Consider the following 19,086-nt stretch of genomic DNA (forward strand, 5'->3'; position numbering starts at 1 on the left):
TCCGATAGAATTAGTCATCATGGTGGAGCCAACACACCATGCAAGGCTAAATATCCTCCAGGATAGCCACTTCAACTGAAGAGAGAATAGTAAGGATGGTTTTTAAAATCAATACTTGAGGAAGATAAAGAAGGATAAGGAAATTGTAACTTCTTGATAAACCACCAGACATCCATGACCCTTCTATTAAGGGTGCCCCATTTTCTCTTTCATTTTCCCATGTCCAATAAACTTTATATTATTCCCCAAGGTTTCTTGCATTTTTTCCTATCCATTTATTCTTTGTATATCACCTAACAATAGGCAGTTAGGACACCTGTCAAGCAACTGGATTCCTAGTAAGGCTAATTTTTATTGAAACTAAAATCACCTGCCGTGCAAAACATCGAAAGAATCATATCAAGAGTCAAGTCAAAAAGACTTACAAGAAAAACAAACTTTCATTAGATGATGATAACTATTGCAATAATAATATTATAGATGTTGTGTTGAATGCTTCTGTGGAAGCTTGCCTGAATAACTTGGTGTATGCTTTAATCAATACAGTATGTTGTTCTTTACAAATATTATCTCATAAGAAAAAGTAAGTTTCCTTTTTTGTTCTTATCCTATAATTCGGGAAGTTTCATTTGTGGTTTTAGATACATATTTAATATTCACATATATGAGATAGATATACTGTATGTTGGATTATATCGAGATTCATGAACTGATTTGTACTTGGTCCATAAAATTTCATCAAAAATATTCTTTCTTATCCTGTAGACTTTTATAAGAATCATGTTATATTTAACTATATTCAAATTCACCTGCAAATCTAAATGTTCATACTTATGGCCAATAGCTAATGGTAACATTTATGTATATACATATTTCTTTCTAGCAATGTTTCGAGTGTGGAACCCATAATCCTCAATGGGCATCAGTAACCTATGGAATATGGATCTGCCTAGAATGTTCAGGGAAGCATCGTGGCCTTGGTGTTCATCTCTCTTTTGTTCGCTCAATAACTATGGATAAATGGAAAGATATAGAGCTGGAGAAGATGAAGGTATTGTATTTTGAATATTTTTGGATTGCTTTTTATGCACTGAAAAATAAGTTGTATAAGTCATACAGTAAATGACTATTGTAGAAGAGTAAGGTAGCCATAGATATCTTTTGATTGTGTCCTGTTTAACCATTATTGACCCAAATAACTAACCAAAGAATTGTGATCCCAAAATGGGTGCAGCATTACCATGTGAGTGATATTTATGCATCAAACATTGGTTCTTAACACTAAGTTAACTCCATAGGTGATGGGCCATTACATTTGTTAATAGTTTTACTTAGTTTTGGATTTAATTTTTAAATGACTATTTGTTCCATGACTGGAATACAAACCAACGCTACTTATAGGGGTATTACTTTCGGTGAAGCTGAAAGGATGAGCCATTAGAATTTAGCTAGGGTTAACTACCCATCCCGCTAGTTAGCTGGAGGGGTGGGTAATGGGTGTAGCTAGCTACCTACCCACCCCTATCACCTACACCTTTGATTGTGCTTCACTTTGCTTTTGGCTCGGATGGAGAGTGGTTGTTAACGCTCTTCCTCCTCGCATTGTTTTGGACTGCCATTAATCTTTGCCTTTTAACTTAAATGTATATGAAAACATACTTAATGTTTTTATATATATGTTGCAGGTTTTCTTTTCACTGTGCTGTGTGTGTGACAGCGTAGTACGGCAGGTTCTTAAGGACGGAGAACCTTCCTTTCCAACCTTTATTCCTTGGGCATTCCTTGGTGGATGGCCTTCCGTGAAACCCGGCCGCCGACTCGGGATTTGTCAACGTTTGGAGACTCCTCCGTTTGGCTGTTATCGTCGCCTTCCCCTCTACGTGTCCTCAGAAGAAATCTGCTGGGGAAGGGAGTGTGGCCCTTTTCGGAGCTTAAATTCGGTCTTGCTCTTTCTGGAGGTCATCGCTGCTCACTTGTGGGCGGTCAGCAGAATTCTCCGCGGGGATAATACCTTTCCCGTTTGCGGGTTAGGTTGCACTTCTGAATGGTTTTCTTCATTAATTAAATAAAGTTATAGCTGTTGTAATTTAACTTTTCAGCTTCGTCTTTGTGGGGAACACCCTTCCTACTGGAGGGTTTGTGGTTCCCTCGAGTAGTTTTTTCTCAGCTTAATTAATTGTAACTCTTGTTTTGTTACAGTTTTTTACACTGCCAGTCTCCTTCTCCCATTTATGTCGGGCGGGGAAGGGAGTGTGCAGTCCTTAATTTGTGTCTGGTCTCTCGGTGGACACCTTTCCCGTCTGCATCTAGGTGCTCCTCCCTAGGGAGTTTTTTGTGACATAATTTGTTTTGTTTTTCCTCGTTTAGCGTTGCCAGTCTTCTTCGTTCGGCTTTGTTAGAGCTGACGTAGGGGAGCTGTGCCTTTCATTCTGGGGGAATCTGCTATCACTGTGCCATCACTTAACTGTTTTCCTGCACGTGTGGCAGCTCCTGATGAACTCTCTAACCTTGAGGAACTATCTCCGGCTACGTTTTCTCAGGTAACACTCAATGCAGACCTTCAACTTGAACAAGGCTTGTTGTTGTGAAGCTTAGAGTGCTGCCTGGAGGTCCACTACCAAAGGTTAGATTTCTTTCACTTCCGAGGGAGAGTTTTCCTCCCCTGGTGTTGGGCTCTTGTTTCTCCCTCTCGAGGGAAAACTTCCATTCATTATCGCTTGTCTCTCCTGCGAGGTTCCCCTTTTTAGTGAAGGGGCACTCGTAGAGACTCCTCTTTGGAGATCTGCTTACGGTCAGCTTGCTGATCCATCTGTGGCTGTTCGACGCCTGCTCTGTCTCGGGAATCGCTCATCCGTCATTCGATGAACCAGCGTTCGGCCGTAACTCTGAACGTTCCCTGACCATCGTGTTGTTCTTCTTCAGAACGCGTTCGCCCACCTGTTAGCGAATCACTTCTAACTTGAATCGTCTTTCATCAGTCAGCCTTCACACCCAGCTACGAGTGAGTTGCTTACTCGAGGATCGTCGATCTTCGCCTCAGTCTCCAATCTCGTCTCGACATTCTCCATCAATCCAGGCGTTTGCCCAACGCTCTTTTGCTCAACCGTCTCGCCATCGTCTGGCAGAACGTAAATCGCCAAACACTTCTATCAGCTCATTAATCGCCTCTGCAGTCTTCCTCTTCAGAGGAATCTGCTCAGATGCCCGACGATATTGAGAATGCTGCCGATGAAATGCTGCTGGAAGCTCTGGCAGAGAAGTGTGACCCTCGTGAGGCGACACATACTCAGGAGGAGATCGAGAACAATCCCTTGCAGGCGACAAACGAACCGAAGTTCATTGAGGAAAGGCCGATGACGGAAGCGAAGGTCGGGAACCAAGAGAGGCAATTATCCTCTTCCCGCTGCTTGGGAAGTGTGTTGTTTAGCCTTTTTGATTTGAAGATAAGTTTCATGGAAATAAATTGGATATTTAAAGAAATTTTTATTCATGGAAATGAATTGGATATTTAAAGAAATTTCTATTTGTTCCGTAACCGAAATACAAACCACGCTATTTACATAGGGTATTACTTTCGGCCCCCTGTGGCCGCGGGGGCATAAAAACAAGAAAAGCGCCAACGTTATCCCTGCGTGTCGTAAGAGGCGACTAAAAGGGACGGGACGAGGGGGCTAGGAACCTCCTCTCCTGTATCTATTTCCTGTGAGACATCGACAAAGAGATGGAGCTGGGGGGAGAGTGACTGCTCCCCGCACTCTAGTTTTGGGGTGTTTGAATGTGCGTGGATGTAGTACGATAGAGAGTAAAAGATGTGAAATTGGAAGTATGTTTAGGAATAGAAGGATGGATGTATTGGCCTTGTGTGAGACGAAGATAAAAGGAAAGGGTGAAGTGATGTTTGGTGAAATGTCTGGTAGAGTGTCTGGGATTGAAAGGGGAAGAGCGAGAGAGGGTGTGGCGTTATTGCTGAGTGAATGGATGACAGGTAAAGTAGTGGAATGGAAGGAGATATCATCTAGGTTAATGTGGGTAAGGGTTAGGTTGGGTAGGGAATGTTGGGCGTTTGTCAGTGCGTATGGGCCAGGTAGTGAGAAAAGTGAAGAAGAGCGGAATGAGTTCTGGAATGAATTAACTAGGTGTGTAGAAGGACTGGGTAGAAGAAATTATGTAGTTGTCATGGGTGACTTAAATGCAAGAGTGGGCGCTGGAGAGGTAGTAGGTGTCATTGGGAACTATGGCGTACCAGGTGAAAATGAGAGTGGGGAGAGACTGGTAGATGTGTGTGTTGAGCAAGAGATGGTGATAAGTAATAGCTTTTTCAAAAAGAAAGATAAAAATAAGTATACATGGGTAAGAGTGGCAAATGGAAGAGTAGTAGAAAGGGCATTAATGGATTATGTGTTGATAACTAAAAGAATTTTTGGAAGATTGAAAGACGTGCACGTGTTTAGGGGTATGGCTAACGGTATGTCTGATCATTTTTTGGTGGAAGGAAAATTAGTTGTAGCAAAAGAATGGGGGAATAGAGTAGGTGGATGTAAAAGGGAGCTAGTGAGGGTTGAAGAGCTAATAAAACCTGGGGTAAAAAGTAAATATCAGGAAAGGTTGAAAATGATATATGACGAAGTGAAAGTAAGAGAAACTGGCAATTTAGAGGAGTGGAAGTTAGTAAAAGAAAATTTTGTTGGGATTGCAAGTGATGTGTGTGGAAAGAAGGTTGTTGGAGGCAGCATGAAGGGCAGTGAATGGTGGAATGAAGGAGTGAAGGTAAAAGTGGAAGAGAAAAAGAGGGCTTTTGAAGAATGGCTGCAGAGTAATAGTATAGAGAAGTATGAAAAATATAAAGAGAAAAATGTGGAAGTAAAGCGCAAGGTACGTGAGGCAAAGAAGGCAGCTGACCTGAGGTGGGGTCAGGGATTGGGTCATTCATATGAAGAGAATAAGAAGAAGTTTTGGAAAGAAGTGAAGAGAGTAAGGAAGGCTGGCTCAAGAATTGAAGAGACAATGAAAGATGGAAATGGAAGGTTGTTAAAAGGAGAGGAGGCAAGGAAAAGATGGGCGGAATATTTTGAAAGTTTACTGAATGTTGAGGATAATAGGGAGGCAGATATAATTGCTGTTGCAGGTGTTGAGGTGCCAGTGATGGGAGATGAGAATGAGAGAGAGATTACAATAGATGAAGTGAGGAGAGCACTAGATGAAACGAGAGTAGGAAAAGCATCTGGTATGGATGGTGTGAGAGCTGAGATGTTGAAGGAGGGCTTTTGAAGAATGGCTGCAGAGTAATAGTATAGAGAAGTATGAAAAATATAAAGAGAAAAATATGGAAGTAAAGCGCAAGGTACGTGAGGCAAAGAAGGCAGCTGACCTGAGGTGGGGTCAGGGATTGGGTCATTCATATGAAGAGAATAAGAAGAAGTTTTGGAAAGAAGTGAAGAGAGTAAGGAAGGCTGGCTCAAGAATTGAAGAGACAATGAAAGATGGAAATGGAAGGTTGTTAAAAGGAGAGGAGGCAAGGAAAAGATGGGCGGAATATTTTGAAAGTTTACTGAATGTTGAGGATAATAGGGAGGCAGATATAATTGCTGTTGCAGGTGTTGAGGTGCCAGTGATGGGAGATGAGAATGAGAGAGAGATTACAATAGATGAAGTGAGGAGAGCACTAGATGAAACGAGAGTAGGAAAAGCATCTGGTATGGATGGTGTGAGAGCTGAGATGTTGAAGGAGGGGGGTGTGACTGTACTTGAATGGTTGGTGAGATTGTTTAATGTGTTATGTGTTGTCAATGGTACCAGTAGATTGGGTTTGTGCATGTATTGTACCACTATATAAGGGTAAAGGAGATGTGCATGAGTGTTGTAATTCAAGAGGTATTAGTTTGTTAAGCGTACAGTAGGGTCCCGAATTACACGTGTTCTAATTGCGCGATTCCTCAATTACGCGATCGATAGTTTTTAAAAATTAATTTTCCTGTATTTGCGAGGAGCATTCTAAATCCGCGAGTCAAGCACCGCGAAGCGTAGGAAATCTATTGTTTTCTTAATTGTATTGGGGGGGGGGGTGATGGTTCCCCGATGTCTGAGAAGGGGGGGGGGGGGGAGAATGTGAGAGAAAGATTTCTGTTCAAACATTTTAAGACTAGTTTTGGATGAAAAATGTTAAGGTTTGCCCATCTGTTGTGTGAACTTGTCGCTAGGCCTAGCCTAACTGTCCAACACCTATATGTATAATATTCCATATTTGTACTAATTAATTTTTATACTTATGTTGTGATTATGGTGAAAAATCCTTATTCATTAAACTTTAAATTAAAAACCATCAAAATAAAGACTATTTTATATCATGCTACTGCCAAACATGTCACCACAACCAAACCCATTACTTTGTTTAGTACGTTCCATCGCCGATCATAACGAACTCGCTAACCAATTTTAACATCTGTCTATAGGTTAACTTTTGCGGCAAAAGATATCTTACCAGGTACTATGTAATAATAATGTTATAATTAATGTTTTATTTATCCTTAGAAAATCAAAATATATGAAATATGAGCAATTTTATTTCGTGTTGTTTTTTTTTTTCCCTAAAAAAACGCCTTCTTAAAAGGAAAACGTTTTTTTTTACGTTTCATCGTCGATCTTAAACGCATTTACTCCTGAAAGTGATATTGAAGAGCTTTTACTAAAGATGTTATTATAAATAAAGATTATAAATTGGTGGTAAAATATCTATAATTAAAGTGTAGCAGCATCAAGAAATGTTGGGGTTCGCCCTTTACATAAGAATGTACTGTACATTGGATTAGACAGAACGTAGAAAAAATCAATTAGGGAAAAATCGGTATTCGATATCCTCTTCATCAGCATCGTCAATCGGGCTTTTTATTTTTTTTTATTCTCAGTCGCTAACTAGTTATCGCACTGCCAAGATCTGCACACATTCCGATAATTCACATTTGAAGGTTTTCTGGGAGAGGATGGATAGAGAAAATACCGAACTATATAAAATGTTTTTTTTTAACCTGTTAAGCGTCACCCACGTGATAAACCGTTCACCACGATCTACTCGGTACCGCCTTCAACTGTATATTCCGTTCATGACTTTAATTGCCTTTTACAAGCCGTCAGTCTCGTGATGTTACTTTACTCGTATAGTAAGTATAGGATCACCACTTGGCAACACTCTCAGCATATGGGGACTGTCTTGCAACTATTTTTCTGAAGGTAGCTTGATGTTACAAAACTCTGGTTTGAACTGGTCTATCAGTGCGCTCGGGCGTTCATGCATAAGTGGTTATTTGTTGTTCCTTTTGTAATGAAAGGTCTAAAGAGGAAGGTTATTTCTTTAGATGAAATAAATGATATTCTTGTTGTGGAATTTGATAATGATAACCTGTTTGATAATGAGAGCACTAGTTCTGAATCCTCCAGTGATGAGTATATTGAAGAAACAAAGTTTTCTTTCGATGTCGAAAGCGAAAATGACTTCTCATTACCGAATGACTGGACAACGAAATTTCACAAAACTATAAAGGGAAAGGAAACGCAGAGAGAGAGAGAGAGAGAGAGAGAGAGAGGAGAGAGAGAGAGAGAGAGAGAGAGAGAGAGAGAGAGAGAGAGAGAGAGAGAGAGAATAAAGTGGATAAATAATGTACAAATGTATGACGAACATATTTGAAAACTATACAGGAAACGATATGAGAGAGAGAGAGAGAGAGAGAGAGAGAGAGAGAGAGAGAGAGAGAGAGAGAGAGAGAGAGAGAGAGAGACCTATTCCTTTCCTTTTGTTGCTTATCCAGGCGTAAGATTTACGATTGAAGATAAAAAGAACCCATTAGAATATTCAGTATTATGTAGCCATTTGAAATTAAATAATAGTAGTATTAATTGTTTTTTTTACTCAACCATTTAATTAATATCCCTACTTTTAACTATAATTACGAATTATAAGCATAAAGAAATTATATTAACTTTGACAAATTATCATTAGTGAAATGACCGCTCAGGGCAAAAAAAGCGTGATTATCGTACAGCAGCCTAGTGCACACTTGCGCCTACTGGCCGTGTTTACGTGTGGGAGTGTCATCATGGATATACAGTACTATACTGTAATTTTTAACTATTGCTAGATACGTACTGTATCAAACCTTGAAAACCCTTTTTTGTTTTTTGTATCTATAGGAAATAATTCTACATCATTCGGAAAATACTGAAAACAGTAAGCTATGCATAGTACAGTAGTAAATACTAGTCATATAAAATTATCAAAACTTTAACAACTTTTTATTGTTTTATTTATCCATAAAAGAAATTTTGTACAGTATTTTATGAAAAAAATCTATAAGAAGGATTTCTTACAGTATTGTTAAGATAAAAGCTACAGTATATATATATATATATATATATATATATATATATATATATATATATATATATATATATATATATATATATATATATATATATATATATATATATATATATATATATATATATATATATATATATATATATATATATATATATATAATATATACATACATACATACACACATACATACACACACACAGTGTATATACAATATATATATAGCTAGAAAGCTAGAAATGGAGTGAAAAAAAAATTGACGGGTAGGTTGCTGTTTGCCGCCATGATGTGTTTCGAAATATACGAATTTCCAATTACACGAGGCCTTTCATCGACCAAATTCTCGCATAATTCGGGACCCTACTGTAGTTGGAAAAGTGTATGGTAGAGTAATGATTAATAGGATCAAGGATAAAACAGAGAATGCAATCTTAGAAATACAATGTGGTTTTAGAAGAGGTAGGGGTTGTATGAATCAGATTTTTACAGTAAGGCAGATATGCGAGAAATATTTAGCAAAAGGTAAGGAGGTGTATGTTGCGTTTATGGATCTGGAGAAAGCGTATGATAAAGTTGATAGGGAAGCAATGTGGAATGTGATGAGGTTGTATGGAGTTGGTGGAAGGTTGTTGCAAGCAGTGAAAAGTTTCTACAAAGGTAGTAAAGCATGTGTTAGGATAGGCAATGAAGTGAGTGATTGGTTTCTGGTGAGAGTGGGGCTGAGACAGGGATGTGTGATGTCGCTGTGGTTGTTTAACTTGTATTTTGATGGAGTGGTGAGAGAGGTGAATGCTCGAGTGCTTGGACGAGGATTAAAACTGGTAGACGAGAATGACCATGAGTGGGAGGTAAATCAGTTTTTGTTTGCGGATGATACTGTACTGGTTGCAGACACAGAAGAGAAGCTTGGACGATTAGTGACAGAATTTGGAAGAGTGTGTGAGAGAAGGAAGTTGAGAGTTAATGTGGGTAAGAGTAAGGTTATGAGATGTACAAGAAGGGAAGGTGGTGCAAGGTTGAATGTCATGTTGAATGGAGAGTTACTTGAGGAGGTGGATCAGTTTAAGTACTTGGGGTCTGTTGTTGCAGCAAATGGTGGAGTGGAAGCAGATGTACGTCAGAGAGTGAACGAAGGTTGCAAAGTGTTGGGGGCAGTTAAGGGAGTAGTAAAAAATAGAGGGTTGGGCATGAATGTAAAGAGAGTTCTATATGAGAAAGTGATTGTACCAACTGTGATGTATGGATCGGAGTTGCGGGGAATGAAAGTGATGGAGAGACAGAAATTGAATGTGTTTGAGATGAAGTGTCTAAGGAGTATGGCTGGTGTATCTCGAGTAGATAGGGTTAGGAACGAAGTGGTGAGGGTGAGAACGGGTGTAAGAAATGAGTTAGCAGCTAGAGTGGATATGAATGTGTTGAGGTGTTTTGGCCATGTTGAGAGAATGGAAAATGGCTGTCTGCTAAAGAAGGTGATGAATGCAAGAGTTGATGGGAGAAGTACGAGAGGAAGGCCAAGGTTTGAGTGGATGGATGGAGTGAAGGAAGCTCTGGGTGATAGGAGGATAGATGTGAGTGAGGCAAGAGAGCGTGCTAGAAATAGGAATGAATGGCAAGCGATTGTGACGCAGTTCCGGTAGGCCCTGCTGCTGCCTCCGATGCCTTAGATGACCGCGGAGGTAGCAGCAGTAGGGGATTCAGCATTATGAAGCTTCATCTGTGGTGGAAATGTGGGAGGGTGGGCTGTGACACCCTAGCAGTACCAGCTGAACTCTGTTTAGTCCCTTGTTAGGCTGGGAGGAACGTAGAGAGTAGAGGTCCCCTTTTTGTTTTTGTTTCTTTGTTGATGTCGGCTACCCCCCAAAATTGGGGGAAGTGCCTTGGTATACGTATGTATGTATGTATTACTTTTGGCGTAGTTGAAATGATGAGCCATTAGATTTTTAACGAGGTTTAACTACCCCCGCGCTAGTTAGCAGGGGGTAGGGAAGGGGTAGCTTGCTACCCCTCCCCCCCACACACTGGCGAGTTGTCTCACTTCACTTTTTGCTCGGACGAAGTGCAGACGTTTCTGTCTTCATCTTCGTTATTGACAGCCTTAATTTTTTTTTTTTTTGCTTTTTCTAGTTCTGTGTGTTTGGTGGTTGGCCTCGTCCGTTATCATTGCTATGCGCAAGTGCCCTGGACTCGCTGGCCGCCCTTGTGGGACCTTCATGTCAGTGGAGGACACCGATCCTCACACCCTTTGCCCGCAGTGCCGAGGTCAACGGTGTGAGATAGAGAATACTTGCAGTGAGTGTAGGGAGTGGTCTGCCTCCCAGTGGGAGAAGTTCGGCCGTCGGCGTAAGAAGAAGTCTAAGAGAGACCGTTCTCCTTCAGGGGTAACCTTGAAGAAGGAAGGCTCTAAGGACTCCTCTTCCGCCGCCCAAACCTCCTCCGAAGCTCCCACTCGATCGGTCTCTCGTGAAAGACCGTCGAGTTGTAGCGCAGGCCCCAGTGATATTTCCCGACCTCGGGGTGCGGGAGAGGGCGTTGCCTCCCTTAGCGTGGCAGTTCCCTCTTCTCCTCCGGGGGAGGATATTATGGATTTTAATGAATATGACCAAACTGTCTCTAATAATGATTTGTTCCAGCTTTGGGCTTCCTTGGGGCTTAAGGGCTCGCCCTCCAAGGAATCCCTGTTTGACCTGATCCAGCTGGGGGCTGCGGTCAAACAGTCGCCGGTAATACCAGAGGTACTCCCTTCGGATATTGTCGACAGTCTTGGCAGGGCCTTCCGACGGGTCTGGTCAAACCCTTGATGCTGAGCCTGTTGCGGACGTTGCTGAAGGCTCTCCTTCCCCCTTCGAACATCCTTCGAGGGGGGAGGGGAGTCCCACGGTCTCCCCCTCAGGGGAGCTCTCTGACAGAGACTCCTTTTCGAAGGACTGATGACTCGGACGCCCTTCCTCGAGGTCGAATTTGTCGTAAGGCCCGTCGCCCTCTCCGCAGCAGAGGACTTCCTTCTCCCTATAAGGGAGCTAGGAGGCGCCTCTTCGGATCGTCCTCACTTGCTCCTTCCCCTGAGGAGGAGCCTCCCCGTCAGAAGCAGACCGTCGCAGTATCGTCCCTCGACCTCTCCGTAGATCGTTCGCGATCTCCTTCGCCTGCCAGACCTTCCGACCTGCCTTCACCATTCCTGGCTGCAGATGCGCTTGGGGCGCCTTCTCACCCTGTCATCCGACAGGCACCGATCCCTTCGGGGGGAAAGGGACTCTACCCACGGTAAGTCCCTTGCGCGTCAGGGTTCCCCTGCGCGCCCAACTGCACGTTCGCGTGCAGTAGCGCACAAGCGCTCCCCAGAGTTACAGTCTTAAGACTCAACTCGCCAGCGATCACCTGCTCGCCAGTGCTCTCCTTCTCGCAGGTCTCCTGTGAATCAGAAGCGCCCTCATGTTCCTGATGTGCGCAAGGCGCACCTTCTTTCTCCTGTGCGCAACCGCGCTACGACGCAGCCTGTTCCTGATGCTCGCCCAGCGCGCCAACGATAGCCACCGCATCCACGATCGCCAGATCTGGACTTAGGCAAGGGTTCCATCCCGTCGCCTCGCCCTCGCGCCCCTGCGCGCCCTTCTGCTCCTGCGCAACAGCGCACGCGCTCTCTGGTGCGCCCATCTAGAGCTCCTGTACGCGAGCGTTCGCCTGCGCTTTCGTCTCCTTCCATCTCTTCGGATGCGCACAGTAACCTTACTACGCGCCAACGATCTCCTGCGCGCCCACGCGATCACTCATTCATTCATTCATTCGCCTGTGCGCAAACACTCTCCTGAGCGCCAACGCTCTCTTAAGGCTGATCACCCCAGGTCTCTGATTCGCCCGCGCGATAAATCGCCTGTGCGCAGTCGTTCGCCTGTCCGTGGTATGAGCCGTCGTTCTACGTTGTGTTCTCAGGAGTCCACACGACATCGCTCGCCAACGCGCCAGCGCTCTCTGCCTGGCAAACGCTCGCCAAGTCGCTGGCGACATTACTCTCCCGAACATCGTCGTTCTCCTACGCGCTGCCAGCGGTCACCTAGTTTTCAGCGCACCCCTTCACCTACGCGCCCACGCGCACCTTCATGTGCCCGCCAACGCATTCCCTTGCCAACGTGCCTGCTCGCCCACGTGTCCCTTCGCCAACGCGCCCGCGTGCAAACGCAGCCACGCGCATTCTTCTCCACGCGGCAACGCGCTCGCGCTTCGGAAGTTGCCCGCGCGCGATCCCTCGAATGCTCTCTCGCGCGAGCGTCGCCGCGATCCCCACCCATTCTCGCAGGGATCATCAGCGCGGCCAACTGATAGGGACGCCTACTTCCAGATCTTCCTTTGGATCGCCACCACGCAAGCCTAGGATTACCTACCAGGATCAGGACCATGAAGGATCTACGGAGAAGTCCATGAAACATTCTTTTTCTTCTTTTCAGGCAGGCCCCATGGTGTCCACTCCTAAGGGTCAGGAGATCCCCTTCCCTCCAGCAGGGATAACTGACACTGCGTCAGTTACCCGTCAGCCTTGGTTCCGTCACATAATGAACGCAGTGGTTCAGGCTGTGAAGCCTGCCCTCGTTGATTTGGGACTTAAACCAACGGCAGACTCATCCCCGCTGAAGAGAAGGAGAGGAGTGGACTTCATGGTAACTTCTCCCCGGGAGAAGTTGGCTCCCATGAGGTCCGTCAGGGAGAAACTTCTCGCGAGGAAGCTCCCTTCCGGACCTCTTTGCTGGAGTCCTGTATTCCTCCTAGGAGGGAGCCCAAGGACTCCAAGACGATTCCTAAATCGTCATCCAGGATCCGTCCAGAGCCAACCAGACCACGGGAGAACGTCCACGTGTCTCCCTAAGATGAGCCTTTGGGGACCGGAGACTTAGCTGCTAGTCTGCAAGGAGGAGACCAGTTCGAGTCAGAACACGCTTTCTTTCAGGTCCTAACCTTGATGAGGCAACTCAACAAGTTTAAGGACCTGGAGACTGCCCCTCGAGAGGGCAAGGACGCGGTGCTAGACCAAGTCTACGGCACCCAGAAACCCCCTATGACCAGCGCAGCTTTGCCTTGGTCCAAAGAGGTGAAGGGGCCCAGGGACAGGGTCGAAGCCCAGCTCTCTGAGGTCGCCTCCTCCGGTCGTTCTTCTGCCGGGCACAAACTCCTCCCGCCTCCTCGAGTACATCCGAGGAGGTACTTCGAGATCATGGGGGAGTCCAGTATGGCTCTTCCACTTCACCATTCTGTAGAAGAGCTGACCAGGGGAACTTCTCTCAAGAAGCTCTCCGCTCGGCAAGTGACATTCTCGGCATCGGAGATCCTGAGCCTAGAGAAGGTCGCGAAGAGTGCTATGCAGGCAACTTCGTGGCTGGACATTTGGCTTGGATCTCTGGGCATCCTATTGCGCTCTGAGGATTTATCCAAGGAGAGCAATAGGAAGGCCTTGGAGACCTTCCTCTCAGGCACGCATTCGATCAAGTTCCTCGCTCACCAGGTTACTAACCTGTGGGCTAACTCGATCCTCAAGCGTCACGACGCAGTGACCGAGAGGTTCCATCCGAAGGTCCCCGCTGTGGATGTCTGCAGGCTCAGGCACTCCTCCATCACTGGGAGAGATCTGCTTGAGCCCAAGGAGATAGAACGAACAGCTAAGAGGTGGAGGAGATCGAATCAGGATTCTCTCCTCCAGAGGGCCCTTACATCTCGGCCCTACAAGCCTCCAGCGCCTCAACACCAACAGCAGCCTCGCAAGACACCGAAGCAGGCTCCGGCAGCTAAGACAGGGGTGTCTAAGCAGCAGCCCTTTCAAACCAAGGACAGAAGGCGCGGCAAGTCCTCTAGGGGAGGAAAGAATCCTAGGGGCAGCGGCCGAGGCCGCAAGCGCTAGGATCGGCAATCCCCCTGCGTGTCCACCTGTGGGGGGATGCCTAAAAAGTTGTGTGCACAGGTGGCAGCAACTTGGAGCCGATTCTTGGACGGTCTCCGTGATAGGCCAAGGTTATCGTGTCCCATTCACGACATCTCCACCTCCCCTGACAGCGAATCCAGTGTCGCTGAACTCCTATGCCATGTGATCGGCAAAGGGGTTAGCCCTTCAGGCAGAAGTCAAGACCATGGTCAAGAAGGATGCTCTCCAGGAGGTCGACGACGGCTCCCCAGGTTTCTTCAGTCGACTCTTTCTTGTAAAGAAGGCATCTGGAGGCTGGAGACCGGTCATCGACCTCTCAGCCCTGAACAAGTTTGTCAAACAAACTTCGTTCAGCATGGAGACAGCGGACACGGTCAGACTTGAGACTGCAAGACTTCATGTGCACACTGGATCTGAAGGACGCGTACTTCCAGATCCCAATCCATCCGTCTTCCAGGAAGTACTTGAGATTCAGCCTAGACAGCAAGATCTACCAGTTCAAGGTGCTGTGTTTTGGTCTCTCCACAGCACCTCAGATGTTCACCAGTGTTCACACTGATTTAGTCTTGGGCGCACAGGAACGGCATACGTCTCCTCCGTTATCTGGACGACTGGCTGATCCTGGCAGACTCGGAATTGACCCTTCTTCGACACCAGGACAGGCTTCTGGAGGTTTGCCAAGATCTGGGGATCATGGTAAATCTCGAGAAGTCCTCTCTGCTTCCGACCCAACGACTGGTATATCTAGGCATGATATTAGACACCGATCTCCACAAAGCCTTTCCATCAGACGACAGGATAGCAATGATGAGGAGGGTCGCAGAACCTTTCCTCAGGCGGGAAGAGCTTCCAACCCATTCATGGTTACGTCTACTAGGCCACCTTTCCTCCCTGGCACGTCTAGTTACGAACGGCCGCCTCAGGATAAGATCCCTGCAATGGCGGTTAAAGTCCCGGTGGAATCAAGGATCCGATTGTCCGGACTTTCTGGTTCCTATAGGATCCACGGAACTGACGGACTTTCGGTGGTGGCTGAACGACGAGAACCTTCGAAAGGGAGTGGATCTTCTTGTCCTCCCCCCGGATTTGACTCTGTTTTTGGACGCGTCAAAAGAAGGGTGGGGGGCCCACATTCTGAACCAAAGGATCTCAGGCCTCTGGTCAGAATTAGAAAAGTACCTCCACATCAACCTGCTAGAAATGAAGGCCGTTTTCCTGGCCCTTCAACAGTTCCAACGGACCTTGGCGGGCCACTCCGTAGTGGTGATGAGCGACAACACCACGGTAGTGGCTTACATCAACAAGCAGGGAGGTACCTTTTCTCAACAGCTATCCTGTCTTGCAGTAGAGATTCTGAGATGGTCCGAAATCCACTCTATAACACTTTCGGCTCGCTTCATTCCGGGCAAGAGGAATGTGCTCGCCGACAGTCTGAGCAGAGCGACGCAGATAGTGAGTACCGAGTGGTCTTTGGATCCTCAGATAGCCAACAAAGTCCTGACTTTGTGGGGTTCCCTGACTGTAGGTCTGTTCGTAACAGCCTTGAATTTCAAGCTGCCCCTGTACTGCTCTCCAGTCCCGGACCCCAAGGCTCTCTGGCAAGATGCTTTTCAACAGAGGTGGGACAACATCGACATTTACGCCTTCCCACCATTCTGTCTGGTGAGAAGGGTGCTCAACAAGACCAGACTATCGGTCAATCTCTCCATGACTCTAATAGCTCCTCTATGGCATCACGCGGAATGGTTCCCGGAGCTTCCGAGAGAACTACTCAGACAACCACACTGCAACATCTTCCACAAAGCCGTAGCTTCGCTTCGGCTTCACGCCTGGAGACTATCCAGCGTCTCCTTACGGAGAGAGGATTTTCGCATCAGGTTGCGGACAGGATGTCTCGCCACCTGAGCGAGTCCTCTATCGGGGTCGACCAGGTGATGTGGAAAGTCTTCTGTGTTTGGTGTCGTGGGAGGGGTATCTCTCCACTCGATGCCACTATTCCAGCAATAGCGGAGTTCCTCGTGTATTTACGGGAGGAAATGCGCCTTTCGGTCTCGGCGGTGAAAGGCTATCGCTCAGCCTTAAGCTGAAAGGAGTGGATATTTCCTCTTCGTTAGAACTTTCCCTATTCATACGCAGCTATGAGCTTACCTGCCCTCAGTCAGAAGTAAGACCTCCTCCTTGGAACGTGGTTCAGGTCCTCAGGGCTCTAAAGAGAGCTCCGTTTGAACCATTACGCCAGGCCTCTGATCGCCACCTGTCTTGGAAGACGGCTTTCCTACTCGCTTTGGCCTCGGCCAAGCGAGTCAGTGAACTTCATGGTCTTTCTTACGACGTCGCCCATTCAAGGGGATGGGGGGAGGTAACGTTCAGGTTCGTCCCTGAGTTTATTGCCAAGACTCAGAACCCTGGGGTGTCGGACCCTAGGTTCGACTCCTTCGGGGTAACGAGTCTTCGTTCTGTAACAAGTGACCCAGATCATCTGTTACTTTGCCCAGTGAGGAGTCTGAGGCGCTACTTGAAAAGAACAGCTGCAGTCCGTCCTCATGTGCAAGCGTTATTCGTGAGCACAGGAAGGACGAAGAGGAGGGTCACCAAGAACACCATCTCGGCCTGGATTCGGAAGGTTATTCAGCACGCCTTGAATCCTGACCCTCTTCCGTCACGTCACCCTAGAGCGCACGATGTCAGGGGCATCGCTACGTCCCTGGCCTTCAAGAGAAATTTCTCTGTGACGCAGGTCTTACAAGCTGGGGTCTGGAAGCGTCAAACGACCTTCACAGCCCACTACCTGCAGGACGTGACCCACAGGAGCCTCGATACCTTCTCTATTGGCCCTGTGGTGGCTGCACAACAGCTGGGCTAACCTCAGGCTCCTTGATGGACAGGTAGGAGAAGGTTGGGGGCATTGTTACCCGGTTTTAGTCTGCGTAATTGAAAGAGTATGTCTGGCCCTTACTTCTTTCTTCATTCTCCCCTCCCTTGGGGAAAGCAGCATCCTGGTCTCTGCATAGCTGACCTCAACCTCTGCAGGTAAACCATGCTCCATTGTGCTCCTAGTATTAGTTGTAATACTGTTTGCGTCCCCCATACCCTGACGAGGTGGTATTGGGAACGTCCTAGCCTAGATTTCCATCTAAAGAACTCCAGGTCAACTTCCTAGGACGAGTCACAACTTCCTCCACACACAAGCTTATGTAGGCCGCACATTTGTCGCAAGCAATGAAAGTGCGAGGTGCAGGGACCCCCTTTCTCAAGTGCTGCTCACTCGGATTTCGGGTCCCCGGGTAAAGCCAAAGCCAGTAAGGGTGGGGACCTTCCGCCCTTCCTAAAGAGTAAGTCACCCTATGTAAATAGCGTGGTTTGTATTTCGGTTACGGAACAAATGACAAATTCGGAGATAATTTGTATTTTTCCTAACCATACAAACCATAGCTGTTTACTCATATTTGCCTGCCAGCCCTGTCCCCCAAGTCAAGTCCTACCTCTAAGTGAAGTGAGACAACTCACCAGTGGGTGGGGGGGAGGGGTAGCAAGCTACCCCTTCCCTACCCCCTGCTAACTAGCGCGGGGGTAGTTAACCCTTGTTAAAAATCTAATGGCTCGTCATTTCAGCTACGCCGAAAGTAATACCCTATGTAAATAGCTAAGGTTTGTATGGTTAGGAAAAATACAAATTATCTCCGAATTTGTCATTTCCATACTGTAATTACCTTGAATGAAATGTATCTTCCCTTCTTTGGATAAGGCTATCTCTTAGGTTATTAATCATGACTTGATTCTGTATCATGTTGGTTTATGCCCTGGAACTTCCTGCTTTCGTTCACCTTATGTTATATGTCAGTGTAGTGGTGTCCTTGTGAGTGAGAAATTGTGGCAAGAGATCAATTTCATTCAATTTTTATTTTATAGGTCATCAATTTTTTACTTGCAGTTAATAGCCTTTTCTATTAGAAGTCAGTATCAAAATTATAGATTTTATCTTTATCTCCCTGTTTCTTTTTCTTCAAACAGGTTGGTGGCAACAGAAGAGCCAAAGAGTTCCTCAAATCACAGGATGACTATGATCATCATTCTCCCATGCAACAAAAATACAATACACGTGCTGCTGCTCTTTACAGGGATAAGGTTAGTTTGTAGAATATATTAATCTTTTTTTTAGCATTCTATCACTTCTCATTTTAATCAGTGTAATTTATACATTTTATAAAATTTTCAGTTTGAGTTACCATTCAGTATATACGAGTGTTTGAATATTGTTTATTTTACACTTTTTATAAGGTACTAATTATGTCTCATTTTCCCATATATTTAGTCATATTAATCAATAAATTTTTTATTAAATATTTGAATTGTTTATCTTAACCAGATCACTGCATTGGCACAAGGAAAACAATGGAGTATTGAGAGTTCTTCTGCTCGTAACTATCACTCTAGTTCTATCCCGAAGTCTACCTCAACGCCAGCTTTCAAATCCTCAGGTAATGTACATTTCAGAATCAAGTTTGCGAAAATTTCATCTTAGTTTATTTTAGTTACCCATACTTAGAATTATTTAATTTCTTCTCCATGAAAGAGTATTGTTCACTACTGTATTTAGGAACTGGCTAGTAACCAAAAATAATGTTATTAATTAAAGCCTGTCTATCAAATAGGTCAAAATAGTTTTGCATCTAGTAGTAATGGTTATGGAGATGGAGGGGGATACCAGGACTACCAGAAGGGATACCAAGGAGGCTACCAGGATCCTAGCATCAAGAGTCAAACAGAAGCATTCTTTTCAAAGGTACAAGAGGAAAATGCCCATAGACCAGAGTAA

At 45.4% G+C, this 19,086-nt stretch overlaps 1 protein-coding gene across 4 annotated transcripts in view; it reads left to right on the forward strand.

The window, feature by feature from the left end:
• The window catches only part of LOC137630428 (ADP-ribosylation factor GTPase-activating protein 1-like), a 159,765-nt gene that overhangs the window by 11,124 nt on the left and 129,555 nt on the right, over positions 1-19,086 (forward strand). For all 4 annotated transcript variants that reach the window (XM_068361891.1, XM_068361893.1, XM_068361892.1 and 1 more), the window contains exons 2-5: positions 884-1,051; positions 18,282-18,395; positions 18,637-18,748; positions 18,923-19,082. In XM_068361891.1, the coding sequence (XP_068217992.1) occupies positions 884-1,051; positions 18,282-18,395; positions 18,637-18,748; positions 18,923-19,082 (554 nt within the window). The remainder of the gene's footprint in view (positions 1-883; positions 1,052-18,281; positions 18,396-18,636; positions 18,749-18,922; positions 19,083-19,086) is intronic.

Source organism: Palaemon carinicauda, chromosome 38 (assembly GCF_036898095.1).
Source record: "Palaemon carinicauda isolate YSFRI2023 chromosome 38, ASM3689809v2, whole genome shotgun sequence".
NCBI lineage: Eukaryota > Metazoa > Arthropoda > Malacostraca > Decapoda > Palaemonidae > Palaemon > Palaemon carinicauda.